The 24401-nt window shown below is 34.0% G+C and overlaps 2 protein-coding genes across 8 annotated transcripts; both read right to left on the minus strand.

Annotated features, from left to right (window-relative positions):
* Nucleotides 1-6423: 6423 nt before the first annotated feature.
* Nucleotides 6424-8491, minus strand: LOC108211728 (protein BUD31 homolog 1). Its single transcript, XM_017383405.2, has 4 exons — nt 8335-8491; nt 7894-7997; nt 7626-7813; nt 6424-6835 (listed from the first exon to the last, which is right to left on the minus strand). The coding sequence occupies exons 2-4, from the start codon at nt 7985-7987 to the stop codon at nt 6680-6682; spliced, it is 438 nt and encodes a 145-aa protein (XP_017238894.1). The 5' UTR covers nt 7988-7997; nt 8335-8491; the 3' UTR covers nt 6424-6679.
* A 1088-nt stretch (nt 8492-9579) lies between these two features.
* Nucleotides 9580-24078, minus strand: LOC108215210 (BTB/POZ domain-containing protein FBL11). 7 transcript variants are annotated; one of them, XM_017387598.2, is made up of 19 exons: nt 23759-24076; nt 23604-23654; nt 23321-23441; nt 23006-23141; nt 22777-22826; nt 21819-21907; nt 21648-21738; nt 20481-20517; nt 20229-20380; nt 17657-18206; nt 16622-16903; nt 15879-16024; nt 14911-15249; nt 13598-13841; nt 13036-13091; nt 11322-11402; nt 10666-10710; nt 10521-10589; nt 9580-10032 (listed from the first exon to the last, which is right to left on the minus strand). In XM_017387598.2, exons 1-19 carry the CDS (start codon nt 23929-23931, stop codon nt 9859-9861), a joined length of 2886 nt encoding a protein of 961 aa, XP_017243087.1. In that variant the 5' UTR covers nt 23932-24076; the 3' UTR covers nt 9580-9858. The 7 variants fall into 7 exon arrangements, 6 of the variants coding, with proteins under 6 accessions (XP_017243087.1, XP_063946543.1, XP_017243088.1 ...); XM_064090474.1 differs by lacking the exon at nt 11322-11402 and having other exon boundaries at nt 9892-10032; nt 13598-13652; nt 13763-13841; nt 23759-24078; XR_010290409.1 differs by lacking the exon at nt 9580-10032 and having other exon boundaries at nt 13598-13652; nt 13763-13841; nt 23759-24078.
* Nucleotides 24079-24401: the final 323 nt, after the last annotated feature.

The following is a 24401-nucleotide window of genomic DNA, read 5'->3' on the forward strand; positions in this document are numbered from 1 at the left end:
TTCTTTGGATTTGCATGTTGTTCCCTTCAAGTTGTGAGATTTGTTCCTTGAGAGTAGCAATGATTCCACTGCTTGCCTTGGCACTCTTTTCATTCAAGAAATCACCTATGACTTTCTTCAAATGAACATTTTCTTTCTCGAGCTCATAGTTCTCATTCTTTAGATCAACGAGTTCCATAATTGATAGACAACTCTTATCCTGCATGGTTAGTTCACAAGATGTTGTATCAATAGAATGTAATTCAGAATTAATAGAATGTACCTCACTATTAGTCTCTGAATCTGAATCAGTTGTCTCTATTGAGCCATCGAGACCAACAAGAGCCAAGTTAACCATCTCATCACTTGAAACATCAGAAGCTGATTCATCTTCATCATCACTCCATGTCAGAAGTGCCTTTGATTTCTTTTTGTTCTTGTAATCAGCTTGCTGTTTAGGCGGCTTAGACTTGTTTTTCAGCTTGTAGCAATCCCTTTTGAAATGTCCTTTCTTGCCACATTCGAAGCATGCATCATCTTTTGGATCTTTCTTTGCACCAAAAGCTTTGCCCTTTTCTCTTTTCATCTTATTCTTCTTTTCGATCATTCTTTTGATTTTTCTGGACATAAGAGCTAGATCCTCATCTGATTCTGTTTCCTCATCTGATTCCAGCTTGCTGACAGAGGAGTGCAGTGCAAGATTCTTCATTTTCTCTGTTGGCAGCTTGCTGCTTTCTGAGCTGTTAGCTTCAATCTTAGCTTCAAATTGTTCCAACTCAGCAAATATAGCCAGGTGATCCATAGTATCAATGTTAAAAGCTGACTCCAATGCTGTGACCTTGGCACCATATTCGAATGGAACAGCATTTAGAATATTCATGTTGATTTCCGATTGAGGAATCTTTTTGCCAAGTCTTTCAAGACTGTTGAGAGTGACTTGGAATCTAGCTTGGCTTTCTCGAATGGATTCTCCCTTCTTGATAGCAAAGCTTCCAAATTCTTTCATAAGCTTTCCGAGCTTGACTTTCTTTAATGCCTTTGAGCCTTCGTGATATGTCTCCAATGCATCCCAAATTTCTTTTGCAGATTTGAGAGAAGAGACCTTGTCATATTCAGCTTGATTCAGCCCATTGATTAATGTACTCCTTGCTTTTCCATTGGCAGCAACCTTTGATAGCTCGTCAGCTGTGAGAACATCAACGTCCTTGACTTTGCCCTCGCTATCACGATATTCATAAGGACCTCTTTGCACAACTCTTTGCATTAGGGGATCTCTGGATAGATGAGCCTCCATTTGGCCTTTCCACCAATTGTAGTTGTCAGAACCCGTGAGGAGAGGAGCTCTAAAATCGGACTTTCCCTGAAAGTTATCAGCCATATCGATCGATACTATTCCTGTTACAGAAGTATTAGTACAAACCTGGCTCTGATACCAATTGAAATTACACACCTAGAGGGGGGTGAATAGGTGTTATGGCTAATATACCCGATTTTTATAAGTTACCGAATAATTAATCTGTCGATGACAGCCTGCTGTTAATTTTTAGAGTAAACAGTTAGCCTGCTAATAAGATAAATGCAATGCAGATAATGTAAAGCAGTATGCTAGCAACACCAAGAATTTTAGCCAGGTTCGACTTCTAACCCTAATGGTCTACGTCCTGGTCCCCTACCAACTGGTAAGAGATTATATTATTAATCAATAATATCAACGATTACAAGATTCAATAATATAACTCCCTTTCTCCCTTGTTCCTGTTATCAGCCTGCTGAAACCCCTGAACCACGAACCAAAAGCTCTCCAAGACCTATACTTCCCAAGTATACTCTTCTAGCTAACTAGTCCCCTTGTTCCCTTGTTTCACAAGCTCGATACACAGCAACAAAACATTACACCTTGAACAATACAATGAATAAGTGTAATACAACCGAAACTATGAACTCTCAATATAGATATATATGCAAATATAAGTACTAGAGCTCAATAAAAGATTTAGCAATGTAAAGAGTTGTATTTCAGAAAGCTTGGTGTGTTCTTCTTGTTCTCTACCGAAAATGAAAGCACACACAAATTTATATACATCAAACCAACGGTCACAATTCAACAAATTTCCCAACGATCTTGGTAACAACCTCACGTTTAAATTTGAATTGAATGATGAACGTTTGGATGATATATGTTTACTGAGTAAAAGATAGAATACGTTTGAAAACATCTCAGTAAGATATTTAAAATAAAATCCGTTTGAAACTAAATAGGAGTTTGTTAAAGATAAGATTCTTTTGAGATAAAATCTCCTATTTGTTAGGAAAACGTTTTTGAACAAAACTCTTTATAAAACTGAGCTCTAATATTTATATAAGATATATACAAATATTAGAATCCTTACAAAGTCGTTTCCTATTAAATCTCCATGAAAATAGACTTTGATCTTTATCCGATTGTTTCTCTGTTCACGCTGTAAGCCTGCTGATAGCTTGTAAATATCCTGTAAGCTTGCTGACAGCTATAATCATGCTAACATCCTGAAATACTGTTAGTCCGCATAAACAACCTTTGATAGCATGCTAATACATATCAGTTTCATGTTATTAGCTTGCTGTTAGTGTCATCATCAAAACCTTGAGAGTATCAAAATTGTGGAATGAAATGAAATAGTTCTATAGACTTGGCACATTTCTTATTTTGTGATATGATAAATTCTTGTCACAGACTCTAATCCGTGGTAAAGTATTTTTACTTAGCATTAACTCAAATTTGCGGTGAAGATTTTGACTCGTCAAATACTCAAACTTTCGATATGTGTTCCAGTGATTTTTCGATTTCTCCACTCCTGAGTAAGTCATTCTTTTTCACTTGTTTTTTTGATAAAGAGACCCTTGTATTTTATTTTATTCAGCCTCCCTTAATTTTGTGAATGTCACGTAGATTCAAAATAGCTGCTGCAATTACATTTGATTAACTACAATTTTTTTGATAAGCAGATTAACTATAATTAAATATCTTTGTTTCAAAAACTATAATTAAATATTAAATATCTATTTAAAAGTAGAAAAAAATGATTATCATATTCAAAAAGAAAATTAGAATGTGTTATATTATAAAATAGGATTTGGTAGTGAAATTAACCTTATAATTTGATTGAAGTGAAAAAATCCCTTTATATGCTAACATTTTGTTTTAAAATAGGATATATTAGATATTTTAAAACAAATTACGTAATATACAAGTTTAATCTTAAATTTCTATATTAAAATAGTGTTAAATATCAATACCCTTTTGACAAAAATAATGACAAGCAGAAAAATAAAAATAATTGTGTATATTACAATGTTACACATTATATCTTTTATATATCATTAATATTAATATGACAATTATAAAAATATACTATTAATGAGCACATGTTTTATTTTAGACCAATTTATTTTTAAGAAGATTATTTAATTTTGATTCTATGTTTTTATTTTTAATATAGACGTGAATAACTTCTATTCATAGTTATTTTTTGTTTACACCCATCACATATTAAATTATTAGTAACTTAATGTTATTAATAATTTAAAATTAAAATAATTCTATTATAACATAATTTGAAAATATAGTATTTAACCTAACAAAAATATAGTATTCAAGATTAATTTTGAAGCCAGATATTTTTTTTCAATTTTTAATAAATAATAAATAAATCATATTTAATCAGAAGAGTTATTTCTGAATCGGTACTATGAAAATTAGAGATTTGTTTAAATTATATTAAATAATGAAAGCACAAGAAGCTGTTCACTTAACTCCTTAATCGTAATGAAAATATCACCTATAAATTTCAAGAAAATTTAAGAAAATTAATACACAATCCTTCTGAGACATTCGTAAAATTAAATCACAAGAGTATTTTGGCTTCCCTTCACCCTGTAAGAAAATCATTTGTTAGTTTCAAGAAGAAAAATGTTATTTCCAGAGCAAGATTTTTGTTTCCAAAATAAACTCAATGTTCTCCTCTTTTGCATCTACATAAACAACTTTCTGCAAATTGCTCTAACTGTCTAGATATAACATTTCCCTTTCAAGAATACAGGAACACAACCCTCCTTGTCATCCCGTACGGTAATTACTCAATGCTCATTAAAATCTTATCTACTGGCTGGTACTGTCTCCACCTTTTCTAGTTGTCAATTCATTCATAAATAATTGTTTCATTTTTGTTCAATGCATATTTATAGAAATTTGCCAGTGCTTTTATAATTTGTGAGTCTTGTGACCACTTATAACCACGTTGTAGGTTGTTTCCGCTGTATACAGTTGTAGCGGGTAGGGTAGGGTAGGGGCGGGTGGGGTTTTCTTCCGTGCCATTTCTAAAATTATAGATTACTAAATTAAACTTTGGGCCTGTTTGGTTTCTGCTTCTCTTGACCCATTTGTGTAAAGAAGTAGAAGCACTTTTAAAAAACTGAGAATGCTAGTTTCTCTCTCACAGCTTCTACTTCTTTTCCAAACACTTTATTAACTTACTTCTCACTTCTACTCCACTTCTTAAGCTTCTTTTCCAAACACTTTATTATCTTACTTCTCACTTCTACTCCACTTCTTAAGCTTCTTTTCCAAACACTTTATTAACTTATTTACTTCTCACTTCTACTCCACTTCTTTACTATAAACAAGAATTCACTTCTTTTAAGCTAACCCAAACGGCCCTGTCTGTATAGTTTGGTTGAATACTTAAATCATATACTTAAATCATACTTAAATCAGACCACAAACCAAATGCTTCCAAATGTCAAATTCCCCCGTCCCCCTTTTCTAGTCTGACTAGTTCCCATCTCCTAGTTCTTTCCCAAGAAAGGTTGTCCATTAAATTCGTTAATTTTTTTTAATAAAATACAACTTAATTTATTATTTATTATGACGGAATAAAACATAGATTTTAACGGGAAGACAAGAGAAGTGATACGGAGGGAGTGAGAGTAGTTTCTTTGATAATGTAGCTGGTGACATCATAAAATCAGCTTCGCGTTCACCACTCACCAGGTTTCTCGTTTCCAGCATGGGACTCTATGCTCAAAAATTGATTTTTGGATTCAGAGGGTTCTTTCGTGTGCTGGGAATAAATAAGTAAAGACTTAAGTAGAAAAATAATGCCCAACCATTCAACCAACCGCGTCAGAAGATTTAAATATATCGATGCCTGGTTGGTGAATTTTACAAACTAAGAGCAACTCCAACGCTTAACTCCCTGTTAGCTATATCTGTCCAGCTGACCCTATTCTATAATAATCCAGCTCATCTCGCACGCTTTCTTTCTCTCCCGCAACTTTTATCTTTCTCTTGCGCGCCAAGTTGTCATCGCACAAGTGAGTTTGTTTTACTTTTTTGATTTTATCTTGAATCAATATTGTTGATATCCTCTTTGCTTCATCCGATTGTATGTGTATGTAATTGGGTTATGGTTTAGAAAGTTTGTGTTATTATGATGAAACATATATGTAATTAGGTTTTTGGTTCTGAAATTTAGGGGTTTCCATAGTTCACTCATTCAATGCTTGTTCTTGTGGTGTTGTAATAGAGATGGATGGCTCGTTTATATCTTTGCTTAACGAAGGATCATTCTCAGAGATCGAAAATTTGATATTTTCTCAACCAACCCAGCCCCAAACCGCACCCCCACCCCAAAAAGAAGCTCCGAAATTGAAGAAGGGCAAGATGTCAAAGAATTTTTTGATCGAAGAAGATATGCTGCTTATTTCCACGTGGTTGAATGTTAGTATGGATCCCATGCAAGAAAACAATCAGACACATACAAACTATTGGGCAAAGATTTGGAAATATTATGAAGAAAATAAAGAAAGGCTAGAGAGTGATAGGAGTGCTAATTCATTGTGCAATCGTTGGTGCGTAATTAACGAAAAAGTGGCTAAGTTTAATGGATTTTGCAATCAGATTTTCGGAAGAAATCAAAGTGGATTCAGTAACAACTTAGCAATTCCACTTCCTTGTGTTCAGATGGTTAAATATTTTAAGTTCAAAACAGATCATATATATTCAAAATTTCTGATTTTGATTTTGGTATTCGGTTGTAAACCATATTTATTTCAGATAGTTGTTCAGTTGAGATTTTTCTAGTTCGTTCACGACGGATACTCACCTCTCCCTAAAAATAGGACTGGGTAAGTCACCCGACAAGAACCCGTATCATTACCTGAGATTGTTACCCCTACTCGATAGTAAACTTATTTTAATAAGTGTCCAGGACCAATTATAGTTTAAAAATATTAGACACAACACTCACATCTAATCATACAATAGTTGGGACCACTTTTTAGTCCTTTTCGTTATCTATGAAAGGACTAGACCATTCTATTTTCTATGAAACTTGGCCAGGACTAGAAGAGGAACTTGCCCTCAAAAGTGGCATTTGTGATAACAGAACTAGTCTATATCCACACTTTTAAACAGAAATAGTTAAGATATTATAAGTCCTAGATTAGTCAAGCTGTACAGAGTTTTCAAACCATACAGTAATAGTACATGATACACATTACATATACACTAACATAATCCAGTGCAAAAGTGTACTTGATATGGAAGGCACTAGATTAGATATTAGTACTGCTCAGACAAGATTTAGGCATCTTTACGTGAAGAGCAATTATAAGGCAGTATTAGAAGTAAATTACTGTATGCAGAGGGGAAACAAATTTATCAGTCTCCACTTGCGCAGCCGTTACAACCGCAATGCACACACTCTATGACCTTCTCCTCCCTCAGGTGTTTGGGAACTCTGCAGACACAAGTAGTCTGAAAGTTGTGATCCCGTGGTTGCATGCATCGTGAACAGCAAAGGCGCTCATAGCCAGGCTGCAATTTCCCAAAGAGGACATTGAGACTAAAATACATAATTTTATACCATATGACCTTGACCAGCAATCTTATTACCGATCTAACCATACAGATTAAAAAAAGTTCAAGTAACCAAATATAAAAGTTTTTAAATAATTTGATAATGTATACATAAGATTTATGGTCACATTTTAAATACAAATTTCAGCCTCTAGACAAGTACCACAAAACAAACCAACTGGATAGCGGTCCTATATTAAGTAATGTACAAACTAATTTTCTACAGAATACTTGGATACAAAGTAATTATTGCTTAAAAATTTTATCCTTGTAGGATTGGATCGCTACTAAAGCCACTAACATTTAACTTTAAGCTGCAAGGATATTTAAATCTTTAAGGGCTTCAAACTAGAAACTTTTTATCCTATTAATTAATGATTAAAAAAATGTTTATATATCGTCGTTGATAGGTTATGAAATGTCATCATATCAAGTTTACCAATAAATTTATGTAAAACAAATTCATTTGGGTAATCAGTCCAACAAGTCAGTAGTGAAAAGTATTAAATGATGAGAAAAAGACCAACTTCACTTCGTTTACCCACAGAGAGGAGTCCCCAGTGATGTCCACTCAATTAAACAACAATGACAAGTTCATACTTACCGTGTCACTCTCACTCATATTTGCTAGGTGTGTAAATAATAAGATGTTATATTTTATATTTTTAGAAGATGTTATATTTTAAAGACATGTAGACAGAATCAGATAAAAAGTTGTCATATATTTAATAACAGAAGTGGTCAAAACCTTTTTCCACTTGGCTATCAGATTTCGGTCAGCATAGCCTTGATCCAAGCAGAACTCATACAACTCTTTAGATATTTCCTTCCTGCGGTGATAAAGATCGTAAACATATCGACTCTTCTGGTGCGCTATCTTAAAAATTGGCCAAAGTGTCTCACATTTTCTCTTCCCATCATGAGTATCATTTTCAGCTGTTGGTAAGATAAAAAGTTTCCCTATAGCATTTCATAAAAGAAGTGAACGATACATAACTTAAGATAGCAATCCGTACCTTCTCTCATCTTCGCTTGCAATTCAAGGAGAGTAGGCTCAATCAGTTCAAAACCCTCCGGGACCTTGACGCGGTTTGTCCTCACTTTCGGCATTTTCGTTCAACTACAATACACAACATTAGGTCACATTATCAATTCACGCGAGCAAGCCTCTTTTGCTATCAATGCACATTACTAATTTACTATTTCCTAATTACGAAAACACGAAAAATCAGTAGGATTGCAGTTACTCAATCATAAGAACTCGAAAATCTCAAACTCGAAACACAATACATATATACAAATCGAATTGCACAAATATAGATCGATGAGATGAATTCATTAACAAACACAACTATACAAGCTTATGAACATGTAAATTTAACATAGCATTTTGATATATATTCAGTATAAAATTATATAGAATTTCTACTAGGAACTCTTTAGAGCTGGAAAATTACCCGATAATTGAGAAAGAGCGCACAGGATTTGAATGAGAGCAATTGAGTAATTAGGGCTGGGAGAGAGTTAAAACTTGGAAACTATTCTATGAGCGTTCTCATTAAAATGGCTAAAAGCCTGCGAAGTTGGATCCAGTCCAGGCCCAGTTTGTGAGGCAGTATGGTTCTTGTATAATTTAGTTCGGTACAGGTTTTAAGAAATTCAAAAAAAGAAAAAGAATAACAATAAATAGATAAATTAAATAGTAACAAAATCCTGACAAAATAAACAATAATATTAACAATTTTAATAAATCAAATTTCAGTTTTTGAAAGGCCTTGAATACTTATATATAAATTAATTAAATTTTTATATAATTAAAATTTAAAATGATTAGGAATTTGATTCTGAACAAATATGCTTTGTTATATAAAAGCTCATGTCACTCCCACAGAAGAAAAGATTCATGTCTCTCTAAATTTTGAAATTCATCCTAAATAATCGATATTTGTGATTCCTTTAAATATTAAAAGTGATTTCGAATGATCAATAATTATATTATCCATAATTATGAATTATGATATATTTGATTTTGAAATCGAACTCAATAATTGTGTACTATTCTATAAATAAAAAAATGAATTGACATATAATATTTTGAAGATATCTTACCTTATTTCCATTTTCTAGCTATAATATATACTAATAATACTATTTTCAACATGTCGAACTCACTTGACAAGACTAAATTTTAGTTTTTATGTAAAATAAATTTGTTTAATCAAATATATGCCTTCCGGTAAGTAAGCTCCAAATTCGATTTTGAAAACTTTTGTCAAGTTCAAACTCATCGCCAATTATAAATAACTTATTATTATCGGAATTTGTTTGTATTAAATACAAATCAATTTTTAATTTAAAAAGAATTAGTATTGAGATCGCAAGTATTTTTTACTTTTTATTTGACAGAAGCTCGCAAGTAAACTTAAGTCTGCTTAGTTAGCTTTTGAATAAACTCAATAGCCTCATTTATTAGGCAAGTTTAGTCAAGTATAACTAACATAAAAAGACACAAACTCGAAAATATTAAAAACCTGGCATGGGAACTAAAATTACTCAAACTTTTTTCTATGAAAAACAACACATAAATATCAATAAAAATAGACTTATTTCTATATTAGAATCAGATAATTAAATCATATTCAAGATACTTGCAGCTATATAAAAAACTATTTTGGAGAATGTTGAACTTGCAATATCAGCACTGGCACGGAAAAATAATCCTGATTTAGAGCTTTGGAATTACAGAATGACAGTTTACTGAAAATAGAGATATAAAATATGTAAAACATGGGACCAAAATTTTACTACCTACGTCTCATAAAGTTCTCTAGCCGATTCATACATAACTATGAGATCAACATTATCAAAGAAAAAAAAAACTATGAGATCAACATGGTCAAACATGTTGCACAGCCTCGTGCCGACTCTCACCTGCTCTTGTTACTGAGACATTCATATTCAGTGGCAAAAGAAAAGGGTTGCTATATTCTTTCTTTCACTAAGGTCCTAATCGTACTTTTGCTGTCCCAAACCATCACCAGCGTCTCCTTGTGCAATGGAGTTTTTCGAGCTTTCAACTTTTGGAGTTCCAAAGAGCATCTTTGAGGCTTGCATCTAGCAATTTTCACACTACTCAGTGAATTCCTGTCAGCAACCTGAAGCGGAAACCAAAATATATTAACATACGTGCGAAGCCATTTATAGAAATAGAATACCACGCAAGTTAATAGTTATGGTGGTCCTTCAAAACTGTAAGCATACTGGGATCCACCAGCACGGTTCTATTGGCAGTACCATCTTCTTATTAAATTCTTTGCAGGAAGATGCGTTGTAGCTGGCCTTTAGCACTTGTTGGAGACATAATGTCCACAGCAGTATTGCCTATGAGCCTCAACTTATTTAATCTTTTGATATAGAAGTTTCGCTCTTTCATAGAATTTACCCATAAAATCAAATGCACACTCCATACCGTATAGTAAACAACATGATATAAAATATCGACTTAAATATTCAAGTAAAGTCATTTAGTTCTATAAAATTCTAGTTTATATGCAGAAGGTGGAACTAGTGAGTAGGCCAAGTGATGGAACACTAAGAAAATTTTCTCAAAACCAGGAAAATAATAAAAAGAAGGGAGTATTACTTCTGGAATGTCATAGTCTCCATCCTTTGCATCACACAAGTCTAGGGATACTTTCCGCAGCATTGGCAACTACAGTTATGGATTGAACACAGTTACTTGCATGTCCTATTAGGGATAAATAGAAGGTTAAGCAGATACAGGTTACCTTTGAAGCAGCACCAAGAATAAAATTCTTCTGAATACCCTGTCCCTGCAAATATATTTCAAATATATTTGTGTTATATACTCAAGGACATAGCTACACTTGGAAATTTCAAACTCCAGACAATGGATTATCAAGATAGAATTAGAAGGCTGGTCACATATTTATTAAGGATTCCTTCCGGGTTTTTTTCATGTGAAGTTGGAAAGAATTCAGATAGAATAGAAGGCAGGGTTCTATATTTTATCCAACAATTTCTTTAACGGTAATAAATGTTTTTTTAGAAGCAGATCTGTAAAATTTCATCTAGCTAAATACTTTTATAGCACTGGCCTCTTGAAGTGACATCGAACTCCCAAAACCATACTGCCTATCCATACTCTTAAGAACCTTTGTAACAGTTAAACAAACATATAAGAATAAAATCTATGGTTCAGAAAGCAGGCAACTTTTTAATGATGTATGAATGTAGAAAGTGAAGGCATGCTCTAAGCTGAATGAATATATTTATTTGCGGCCTGTACTAAACGAAAGGCCAAAATATTGTATACAATAGAAATTGCGGGTTCACTTCAGTAACCCAGGACTTCTGTTTAAATAAATAATATTTACATCAAACAAACCAGCAATATACTAAATATCTAGGCATCAAAGCTTACAGTATGCCGCAGTAAGAGATCTTCAAGAGCATAACAATTAAAAAGATCTGCAACACCGTTTGCTGTTACTTTGCCACAGTCCTATAATTTAAGACAAGTACATGCAGAAGAAAGCATAGAAGGCAATAAGTTCACTTATACATTGGGTGATTGAGACAAATGTGTCTCTGCATGTGGTTGAAAAGCATAACAAATGCAGTAATTAAATGATTAAAATGTCAATATTTCGTACAGAAACACTAAATATACAGAAAAAAATGGGCTAATAAAAAAAACAGCTTGGTCATGAAGGTTGTATTTCCTCTAATATCATATAATTGGGGCCATCACAGCTTCCAGATATATTGATACAGTATAATCATTCAATATATTATCAACAATTTACATTACATTCATTCCGGCGATAGGAGATGGGGGTTGGTTGTTTGTAGGTGTCAATTTGTTTTTATATTTACAGCAAATGGAAAGGTCATGCTAACAAACTTCATTCTCCAATAAGATCACTATAACATTTTACTAATAGTTATTTTAAAATAGTTTTGTGAGCTACATGAAATACTGGTTATTCAAGTAAAAACTTCAATAATTCTACTTGGCTAACATATCTATAGAAGGAAAATAGAATGTGATTGACACTCGCACTCCTATCCGCTCTAATAGAGAAGACGATTATGTTTCTTGTTACTGTAAATGGACACTCCTTTCTTAACTTGATCCACATCAAGGTAACCATAATAGCCATTGTATGTAGCTGTAAAAAGAGAACACTCTTTCCAGAAATGATATGATATCCCTTGCACTGCTAAATGGCTCTTTGTTTTCAAACCTATAGGTTATTTTTGCAAATTGTAGCCTATATATGTTCTAAAAGCAAGGTCATATGGGCATGTCTAACTACACATGCCACATTAATTCATGTTTTTCTTTTAGTGGCAGAGTGAAGCCTAAGGTCCCCTGTTGCTTTCACAGCTTTCTGATCTTTTGGGCATCTACAAACTCCTGCCAATTGTTGGCAGCCTTTATCTTCCTAATGATAATTTCCAACCTCATACTGACATTACTAAGTGTGGTGTCTTTGGTTTGCATCTCTTTATAGATTTGAATACCAAAATAGTATTGAAAAGCCTTCCCACCTAAAGTTTACACTAAAGCCAGGTCCTCTCTTTATAGATTTGAATACTAAGATAGTATTGGAAAGCCTTCCTACCTAAAGTTTACATTAAAGCCAAGTCCATTACGAGTTTTGGTGTTCTTAATAACAATTACTAGCCTTTTATGCAATCCTTAAAGCTTCCTATCATTATCTGGCTCTAGATAACAAATACAAGAAAATATTAAACTGCGTAGCATCAAGAAACTGCTACATGACAACTCAATTTATGCAGCACCACAGTTCCTCGAAAGACCAAGCACTGAAGCTAACAGAAGCTAAAGACCTATTTGTTTAACAAAACTCACCACAAACAAAATAGGCCCGCGAAACACTGAAATATTAGAGGTTTAAGAAAATTATTGAATACCGCTAATTATAGTGGCATGGATAAAACTGGACGAAGAAACTTATATCATGATTCAGTATGCAAAACAGGCATGATTCCTGTATAAATTATAACATCAGAGGTCAAGCATGGTATAAAGGAGCAGTTCATATGCTTGTGAAGCAGGGAAGATATACTAGCATTGCCAACAAATTTAAGCGAGTCCAAGAGCAAACCTCTAAATAAATTGAAATCAAGCCTGGCCAGCCGCATGAAATTATCTCTTGAGATTCTACAATAAAGGCATTAGTTAAACAGGTATTAGTTACATTAGTCAACAACACACATATAGCATATATACGTAATCGATTCCTAATACAGATAGCATAGAGCATCTATACAAGGAAAGGTCTATTATCTATGCACCACAAAAATAAAAAGAATTTACTACTAGAATAGAAAAAAAATTGGGTAAAAAAGTTACAGCTAATTGATCACTCCATGTTTATAATTTTTGTAATCACTGTATAATGCTGTAATCTGCATATTCTATCTTTATTATAGAAACAGAACTGTTAATATGATTCTAAAACCTGTTTTCTGAACATCTTATATTATTATAATACTAACAGAAAAGGGTAACATTTTTGAAATATTATAGTACAGTGCTTAACAACTTCTAAATGTAAGCACAGTGATTGTATCTTCTCCAAATGCACTATAGACTAAGTAAAATGTTCCATATCTTTTATCTCATCCATCATTATCTGAATATGAACACATTTGTTGTCTGCTAACCTGAATTCAGAAGTACGCAACCCAGCAGTGAAAGATCGGTTAAGCTCGGGCAATTCTGAGTGAGAATGACCAGATCATTGTTGGTCATCAATCGCACAACTCTTTCTAGTCTCAATTTCCTTAAATTTGGCATACTGAACTGAAATCTTGAAAAGGATATCTCACCAAAACAATAGCACAGAGATATTTCTTGCAAGTTTCTGAACAACATTATCACATCGATTATGATAGAATCCCATAGTACCTGTTGAGGACAGTAATTACAACTTTGACGACCACTATTTCTAATTTTCCAAAATTCATACCAAAGATATATCAAACCAATGATTGGTTAGTAGAAACTCGGAAGCACAGAACGATGGATGGTAATCTAGAAACTTGGAAGTACATACCAAAATCCAACAATATATCATATTAACCCCCACCCCCAAACTTGGAAGCACATTTTCGAGTTGAAGAATGGATCACTAGGACTAGGAGCACACATTTGGGGAAATAATCAACTGAAAATGTTGGGGCTGATGAGATTCAAACATCAACTCTAAATTAATATTTTAAAAATACTCGGGTTCTAAGCGGAGATCTCCACTCTAATACCATGTTAAGTTAGCAACTGTCATAAAAGCTTCAAATGAAGCTTAATGGGATCATATATAGGGTTCCAACATGATAGACAACCCGGCATTAATGCAGTAGATGTGAAAAAACAAGGCCTTGAATATTGAGAAGAACATCCAATAGACCAATAGGCATTACCAGTAAATATGTAAAATGAGAATAAGTAGATAACATTATCACTTCAGCTTTTAATTAGACTCCAAAAGTAACTTACAACTCACAAACTTTAAAACTGAGAGTTGAGATCATATAGTTCCTTAGGGGTTGCACAAGTACTTTGTGCTTGAGACCTCTATTTGTTTTTGGTATTTGCACATGAGGGAGAGGATGAGGACCGAAGAGTAAATGGGATTTGACTTGTTTGTCATTTGCCACCCACAGAGTACCCCCCACATAGTGCCTTCTCACTCAGAGCTTCTTGGGTAAATGTTCATCAGCGCTCTTCCAATTTCTTCATCTATATTCTAGGCCTTGTCGCATCAAATTTACCTATTACTAATTTAGTAAAAAGGCAGACCGACTTCATGTATTTCATTATTCTGTAAGCCTTTATCATCTTTCTTTAGCATATTACGGTCAGAATAGAACAAGGTTTTGAACTCAACTATTTGATTAGTAGTTCATTGCTGATGTAAATTTGTTGCAAGAAAAATCAAAACTATTGAAAGTAAAAATATTTGAATAGTAAACCAAACCTGAAAATAAAGGGTGACTGAGTCTAGCAAAGGACAAGTTGCAGCTAGCAGTTTCAGTCCATCTTCACCTAATGATCCACCCAAACCCACGGTTATTCTCCTTAGCTTTTTTAACGCAAATTTCAGAGCATCCAAAGAGACATAAGAAAATCCCCACCCAAATGTGATATCTTCAAATTGACATGACCTTCCTAGCTTCATATAAAAATCTTTTTGGAAACGAAACACGCTCCCATCACCCCTATATTCTGGTTCAAATAAATTCTTACAGTCTCTTACTCTCAAACAAGTCAAACCAGGATTTTTGCCAACAATGTAAGCCAAAGCGGCTGCAGAAACCTGTAATATTAAAAGAATAACAATACTGGATGAAAAATATTTAGCATAGTTCATGTAGAATAGTTGAAGTATGAATATAGGAATAAAAAGATAACTGCACATATTTCTGTTTGAGATGCTAATAACCATAATTTTTTCTTTATATATCTTACTACCTATAAGTATACTTATTTGTTGATTTACAGTATTAAACACCTCACTACTGGAATGTAGACTCAACTGCTCAACAACATGCCTCAGCTCTGCAGTGTACAAATGACTATGTTCCCCATTGAAAGACAATTAGTCGGTACCAACCAATAAATAAATACAAGTATGATCTAATAGGCTTGATATATGAGTGACACTGAAACTTCCACCAAAAAGTGAAACTTAAAATCCACCTACAACTATTACACTAACACAGCAATGCTTCACCAGATAAAAAACTATGCATCACAAACAGCTAAACAGATAAACTTCAAAAGTTAACTGGATGCCCCAGTTTTTCTATCCCAAGTTCCATGAATGATTAGTAGCATCCAATTAACCCACAACACAAAACGACTTATCCCTGTTTATTATGTATGGCATCTGCAAATTAACTCTTTTACAAGATATGTTTACCGTCACAAAGGATTGTTACACACCTTAGTACATGTGATGTCAAGCATCTCCAAGGAAGAACCAGAGAAGCTATAAAGACCGCTATCAACAAGGTGTGTCCCCCTCAGACATAGACTACTCAGCTTGTGTGTCTGGGACATAAGGTCTGTAAGACATGGCTCGCTTACTCCTGTTAAAAGATGCTAACTCTTGTGAGCATACTTGTCTACTTGAAGGTGAAACTCTAAAAGCAGAAGCTGATTAGACTGAATATAGAACAGGATTTCTCATGACAGGTCTAGGATAGAGATTCTGTTATAAGAAAACAGAGCACAGAAACCTTGAATAATGACATATCTTAAGACAACTTTGATTAAATAAAAGGCATTACAAGAACAGGCGTGACACTGAATATTTTCACTAAACTTAAAGGCCCAAGTCCAAAGAGTTGGTTACAGCTCATATATAATTCAGCTGAGCAGTAAAATACAACCGTATTATCTTCAGAAATCTCTGCACTCTTGGAGTTAAAAGTCTAAAGACACAGCACTTTTTCGTTTCCACTGATAGTGGGAAACTTGATTGGTGCTTCCAGCCTTTAAGTATTTTCTGTTAAGCCTCTAGAAGAGCATGCACCAAAAGGAAAGAAAACTAAAACATAACACGCTATATATCCATGACTAGATGCCTGAAATCTGATAATTAACAATATATACAATGGTCAATTTTGTTAAAAATGACAATTGATAATAAGCACGTCATTTAAAAAAAAAAAAAAAAATCTTACCCATGCAGCCACCCATATGCAGTTTCTGGAGTTTGTGAGCCAGTGACATAGAATTGTTTCCCTCAGTTTGTGCAGAAGCAAGTCTATCACCACCAGGAAGATGAGAACAGAGAGCCATGATTGAATTATCACCAAAAGAAGTTTCACAAACTACAATTGAGTGCAAGTTTATACATTCAAGTATAACAACTGCAATGCCACCATCAGATACCGAAGTACAGCCTTTAAGGTTGATGTAGCTTAATGAAACACATGCTCTGGAGAGAGATTGGAGATCATGATCTGGGAAACCACAGGGATAATATGTTACTAGAATAGATAAGATATTAGAGTGCATGCTCCACTTGAAATTAAATAACAATTATCCCCTACTGATGCAGGACAACAAATAAAAGATTCAAATTACTGATGAATATATCACATCCTGCAGAAGAAGCAAACCACTCAACAAGATGTTTTAATGTCACTCCACAATTTTCTGGCATCCGCTAACAGGAGAAGAGACATCTCTGAATTATATATTTACAATATAATCTCTCTCTAACCTTTGTGAGGAAAATTAAGAAAAGAAAACATATACCTTATTTAACAAGGGTTTCCTACATGTTGAGGGAAGAAGACAATTGACCACTTGGCCAAGAATCAAATATTGGACCGACAAAGTATAGAAGAAAAAAATGCATTCAGGCTCCAAGTAGCATAGTGCTAGACTGACTTCATTATGGAAGTGTATAGTATATCTGATAGGCAGTGAAAGTCCCCGAGATTTTTCAAGAGCCTAAATAAATAGAACACTACACATGAAATACCACAAAATTTTAAAAAAAAAAGGAAGGAAGAAAGACTACTGATTCCTCATTACCTAAAACTGAAGACAGATTTTTTGGGGAAATGACCGCTATGCCAATAACATTTTCTAAAAAATATACCTTGGCACAATTCACAAGAATGTTTGCCATATGGCCAACAAGTATCAATTACTAATACTTTATTTAAATTTCTTTCCCTTAAGTTATATGTAACCTCTATGCTTACCTGTGACATCTATCCGCCCCTCCAGCGTGAGTTTAGCAATATTTGACGGCAAGCATCTAGCCATCAAAGATAGTGATGCAGTCGAAGGAATAGCAGCATAAGATACTGTTGGCATATGTGACAATACAGCTGGATATGATGATATAATTGTGATTTGTGATGATAAAACTGGACTTATATCCACAGTTAAATCAATGTCATGAAGCAATGGGCATCTCTGGACCAAGTGACACAATTTTTTTGTTTCAAAGCGTAAATGATAAGCTGCCTTCAACATTCTTAATGATGGGAATGACCTGGAGAAACACTCGATAGCATCCTCAAGACATAGCATTGGACAATTGGAGATATCCACCTCATACACTGCTCTAAATGTCAAGAGCACAGGTAAAGCCTTCTGAACATAAACTTTAGCGCTACTAAGGGCATTATAGTTCATCGAAGATCTAATTGTCTTTGTCAACAATAGATCCCTATCATATGAAGAAGGAAGCAAAGACAGAAGCAGGACTCCTAGTTTAATCTGTGGACAACCTGAAAGATCCAGTTGCTGGACAAGGGAAAACATGTTATTAGGAGAAACAGTCGAAGAACTAAATTTTAACAGACGTAGAGCATTTAGGCACACAACACATGCATATATACTATAAGTTTCTAACTTCCAAGCCTTCCATACCACATTTTCATTTAGGGGTACTTTAACTGCAGGAAATAGTCGAATATTATGTGGACAATTAAACTGAGTAGGCTCCTCGTACTCTACAGTCCATTTCCATAATATATGTCATTGCTCTTTCAAATTGATAGGCATTGATAATGCCTATAGCATTATTTTTTATGGCAATAATTTATTGGTCACTTTGACTTTTAGCATGTGTTTCAAGGTGCATAAAAAACAGCTTCACAGTTTTTTTTAATTTGTTTTTTGCATGAATATATTTATTCGAAAAAAGAATATTCAATGATAAATTGTGGAGCTATCTTTTCATGCACCTTAGAATACATGCAAGTCAAAGTGACAAAAAAACTGGGACGGAGTGCAAAATTAGTTGATGAATTAACATTTTAAATACACGAGGAACACCAATTCTGGATGGAGCAGAATTACAAATAATACTTGATTAACTTCATGAGTTCATTCTGCATATCAATGGTTTGATGGAAAGTAGAATATATTTTTTTTAATCAAATGCGAACTTCTTAGCAGATAAAATGGGGGTAAATTGGAGAAAATTTCTTCCCAGCAAAGGTAGAAGGACTTCTAGCATTCATGGAGATACATGTCCATACATAGACGAGACTATATGATTGTATCTTCACCAACAGAAGTTTATGCATGCTCTATAGAGGTTATACTCACAAAAAGGAAGCGTTTGTTGTGCCAAGTATCTACATTGTTCAAGTGCAAACTCATCCTCAATTATTATCTCCTACAGAGAGGACTGCATATACACTACTAGTAATAGTTTCAACCTCTCATCCAAGCAGACAATACAAAAGACCGTAACCTTTTACCAAAAATTCAATAGTGGTCATTGGTCACAATTACCTCTAAATTTATCTGCTAATTGCAAGCGTGCTATAGTTATGCATTCTTCTCATAAAGGGGACTAATAAACTATTATTGTTTATGATAGAAGAAAAAACACAAAAATTGAAATGACTATCAAAGGATAAAAAGACAATATGAGCAAACAGCAAAAGTTTGCTTAATACAGATATACTAAATTCGTCAAGTCTGCCAGGAAGCATCCATGTTTACCCTATTTATTGGATTACAGATCTAAATGTAGGTAGATAATTGATAAAAGTGAAAGACTTCCAAGTGATAAGAAATGCTTAAATTCCAGCATTGACTAAAAGCCGCCCCTTGCATCTAGAACCCTGCTTCGGATTCGAGACTTAAATCACACAATAAAAATACAAAATGAAAGATCTATCTTCCTAATTTGTGGTTTGGATCCCATCAGAATTCTAGTAGAAGTTCTCATCATTTTCATAACACAGTACCATTCTTGGGATTCTAACAATTCACTATTCCAATTATTTTTGAACTGCATCAATAGTCCTATGGTCTGCTCACTTGTTGAGATATAGATGGTGTGTAACACATTCTTCAGCAGAAAGTATAATACTCATTTGTTTTGAAGCCAATTAGCAGAGATTCCCAGAAGCTATATATCTGATACCAGAGCTTATGAAGTTTCTACAAACTAGTTGAATTGTAAAGGAGGAAAACTGAACAACTAGTAGTCTAGTGTGGTAGTACCTAATTAAATTGAAAAATGGAAAACACAACAAGTACGATCAAATAAATCCAAAAAATAATTATGCAAAAAGATGAAATTAAAGGGTTTTACCAAACCAAGGGGTTTGACTAGTGTCTGTGTGTGCTGCATAGCTGCTGTGACTATTATACCAACTTGCAGGTTTTCTTCTGCCCATAGGCTTCTTTAGAAACGCTTTTTCTCACTTATAACTTACTAATGATTATAAAGATATATTAACATTAAAAGATGCTGCGATGACTACACATATTTAATGGCAAAATTCAAAGCCTCAAAGAGACAACCTTAGTATGTTCAGTTAGCCGAATTCTTAAATGGCACATGTCACCATCTCCAAAGACATTTATAGAGCTTTCTGAAGGAAGTGCCACCAAAGAAAAATTAGTCTGAATGCTTTCATCAAAGAACTTTGAGAAGTCACAGCAGCTTCTTTTTCCTAATAAACGTACCAACATATCATATATTACATAAAACTAAAACCAATAGGCTCAAACAGAAACACTGCTACAAGAAAACAAAATATAAGAATGAAATACCAGTTGCAAACCACAATGGCAAAAGGCTGACCCGGATCTGTAAATCAAAATAAAATGTAATTCAGTTTAAAAGAAAAAAGAAACATTCAGATATGTCAAGCCAGGTGATATATACTAACTGCAAAATGAACCGACTTATCAGTGATTACTGGAGTTTCTTACAGTACCCAAAACAAAGTGGTGGAATACATGTAAACCAGCATATAATGGTATGTTAGAAACTTTTAACATAGCAGTGGTAAGTACATGATAACGTATAATCATAAGAGCCCTCTTGACTTTACAGATAAAGAACTGTATATAGAAGTGCTTGATTGTTCTTTATTGAATTGTATGATATCTGAAGCTATCCACTAAATAACCTGCCTGAGCTGCATATTACAGTAAAGGTACAGCCTCAAACATTTTGGTACTTAATATTGACTTGTTAAAAATTACAATTTCATTATATGAATGGATCTCCTTTCTTCCAATACAAGTAAGCTAATAACTGATTCTGAGACTTCACAAACTCATACTTCTCATCACTTAGGCAACCAGGACCTAGAGGTTCCAAATAATGCTAGCTTTAGGAGGGTCAATATTATGCCCCAAAAAATACAAGCAGAATTAATAAAATGACTACTCTTTCCTATATTCAAAAAGGTTTGCAGAGTTAGATAATTATGTTTCTGTTTTGGCATTGTTTAGATGTGGACCCTGTGTAAACGCATAAAAAAATAAAATTAAAAGTATTCACTTCTAGTATCAGACATCAATTCACTGAACACTTCAATCCCTAACGGCTAATGTGGTGCCATTACTTGTTAAATTAATGAGATCTTAAGTATACATATGTCTTTTCTTATGAAGCTTATAGAGTAGTATCCATTCTATTGAATGTCTGGTGAGCAACAATTGAACCCATGACCTAGGACCTGGGACTGACAGCCGCCTTACCACAAGGCTATCCCATCACGCCCAGTATACATGTGTTCAGATAGTGGGGTTCTATACTTATTAGTTATTACCTATATGTTCCATCACGGATATATTATGCAGGGGTCTGTCCAACTGATAGTTATATTAAAAAACTCTGACATCATTAACTTCTTCGGAATAACCTTTCTTTTGGAATAACCTGATTGAAAGATAATTTAATCTCATAAATGTTAACTTCTCATATACCTGTTGTAAGATTTCAACGCGGTCATCTCCACTGATATGTTCTACATTACCACCAAGCCAAACTAGAATAGCATCAGTAAGATGCTTCTCACTGTTTAAAAGAAAAAAAGCATGGATATTAATAGTCTATTATAAAATATATATACAAAGTACCACTTGAAAATAACAAACCTGTGCACAGTTAATTGGGGATTCTTTAAGCAACAAAGTAATAAATTGTACGGAATGTCACGGAAGGAGATACAAGTAACAGCCCACATCTGATAGAAGAAGGCATCATCACCAGTTAATTAAAGAAATAACATAGGAAAACAAATATTATGAGTCATCGCATAAATCAGATATTCTTTTGGCCAAAATAAATTTGATTTCCTTGCATGATTTTATCTCCAACTTTCACCTCCCCTCTACTTACATTTGCACATATTGAAGACTTTTGAATCATTACACTTTATAAAATAAAGTATTATTTGTGACAGCTTAATGTTATTTAATGGTATACTGGTATTAGTGGTATGGGTGTCATACACAAGTGCGGATCCAAATGTCAGATTCTTAGTTTTAAGATATTTAGGGTTCTTTCATAAGGATCCGGAATTCAGTAATGATACAGGGACTCAGCTAGTAAGCATAACATAAGTAAAACTTTATATAGAATGATTCATTGTACACTCATAAAAATATTTCTACAACATATAAATCGTATACACTTAAGTATATATGTTATATATCTAGACAAAAGAAGAATAACATAAATAACAAGTCACTCACGGGCCTTGCTCTCTATAATCAAGCTGCAAGGAGACCTTGTATTACATTTGGAACTGGGATACTACTAGTTGAAGCATCCGGTTTTAATAAGAAGTATCCAACTCAGATTCCATACCCACAACCATGTCATGTCCGTGGGTCACATGTATAAGAAAAAAGTGGAGAGTCCAGGTAGGAGCCTTATTGCACGGCTCTAATACGAAAAAATAGAACAATAAGTAACTACTGCTTAAAGAATGCTTATTATACTGTGCAACTACCCTGTAAGGCATCAATACCTCTATATGTCATCTATTTAGCCCTAACTATCAGATTATATGTGTAAACAAGTAATATCCATAATAGGCCAAGCACATACGAAGTTCTTTGCAAGATAATTTGTGCACAGTTCCGGAAAAGAATCATTTGCTGCAATAATTTAGGATCACACAGTCAGATATCATAAAAGATGCCACATTCGATATGTCTGTGTGCGCACACACGGGTGTGGTTGGGTGTTCATGTATATATGGTAATACCGTAAAAAAAACTAAAAATCACCCGTTACTAATATCGTGAGAGTCTCCATAAAGATATGATATTCTCACCCTGCTCCAAACAAAACTTCCAAATATCAATCAAACTGCTTAGTTGCAGAGACGGAAACTCCTTGACTGAAGTAACTTCAGTAAGCCACATCTTACAATTCAGGAGAAGCATGTCAACTCCAAAATATAAGGCACCCTGATAGCAAGCAAAAAAACATTTCCGCAACTTGTTAATTAACTGCCTTGTATGCTATGTATTACGTAAAGCACAGTATATAGTTTTCAGATATGTGAAAAAGTGTTCACAATATTTACACCTAACACGTAATCTTGTGCAAAACTTTAAGCGTGAGTAAAGCACATTCGTGCTATTACCTCAAACAATGGTAGAAAAGTATCAGACGTGATCTCCACCGAATAACCATATATAAACTTGAAGAGATTTAAAAGAAATTGTGGATTCCACTGGACCGATATGCAATCAAAGCTCGAGTCACTGCACAATAGATTCACACTTACACATAAAACAACAAACTATCTCCGCCTACAAACTCTACTGATTTCTAGAATTCACTAAACATATAAACGTAATCGGCCAAACAAATACAAAAATATATAAAAAGGAACCGAGAAGCGACGTTGAAAAAAAGTTAGTTACCTGAAGCTGCCGCATAATAGTCCGCGAAAATAAGTAGATGATTCAATTAGCCTGAATGCATACATAAATTATAATTCAACTTAAAACTAAAAGCGAGGGAGGGAGAGCGAGAGAGAGGGAGAGGGAGGGAGAGAGCGAGAGAGAGAGAGAGATGCCTGTTGCGATGAGCTTTGATAGTGATGATTTGGCGAGCATGAAGTGAGGCCAAGTTCCAGGTGTGAATAACGGCCGTTGATAGGATAACATCGGCGGCGGCGGAACGAACGGCGGTGATTTCAGGATCGATGCATTTGACAACGATCCATTCATCCTCTGAACTCGAGGCCATGTTAGAACAACTACGCAATGAGTAGACTCACCGGTCAATTTAATGGAGTTTTAAGACTTGTGCGACACTAATTTCTACCGTCGCAGCATCTCCCTACTGTACTTTACGACAATAGTAGTATATGGAAAATTCGAAGTTTATTGGTGGCCCGTGTGTATTTTGGGGAGATTTATTTCACCGCAAATCATGTATCTAACGGTAACAAATTTCTATCAGGTTTAGTTCGTTTTGTGGAAGGTTAAAATGAATATTTGTCATTTTTCTGTTTGAATATTTTATTTATTCTAACGGTAAAACGTTAGATATGATAAAAATTTAAAATTCTTTATATCAAATAATAATTATAATATAATAAATTTAATAAACTATCTCAACATATGTATGTTGTGATAACACATTTAAAGGAATAGAAATATTTGAAGAATATATTTATTATGAAATATAAAATAATTTAATAGAAGCTTATATCC

The sequence above is a fragment of the Daucus carota genome, chromosome 3 (assembly GCF_001625215.2).
Source record: "Daucus carota subsp. sativus chromosome 3, DH1 v3.0, whole genome shotgun sequence".
NCBI lineage: Eukaryota > Viridiplantae > Streptophyta > Magnoliopsida > Apiales > Apiaceae > Daucus > Daucus carota.

Coding starts and splice junctions, on each gene's coding strand:
- LOC108211728 (XM_017383405.2), bottom strand. CDS start 7,987: ATGCCGAAAGTGAGGACAAACCGCGTCAAGGTCCCGGAGGGTTTTGAA. Junction 7,814..7,893: donor GCAAGCGAAGATGAGAGAAG/GTACGGATTGCT, acceptor TCTTACCAACAG/CTGAAAATGATACTCATGAT. Junction 6,836..7,625: donor TGATAGCCAAGTGGAAAAAG/GTTTTGACCACT, acceptor GGGAAATTGCAG/CCTGGCTATGAGCGCCTTTG.
- LOC108215210 (XM_017387598.2), bottom strand. CDS start 23,931: ATGGCCTCGAGTTCAGAGGATGAATGGATCGTTGTCAAATGCATCGAT. Junction 23,655..23,758: donor ATCAAAGCTCATCGCAACAG/GCATCTCTCTCT, acceptor GTATGCATTCAG/GCTAATTGAATCATCTACTT. Junction 18,207..20,228: donor GGCTAACTGAACATACTAAG/GTTGTCTCTTTG, acceptor TCCCTTGTCCAG/CAACTGGATCTTTCAGGTTG.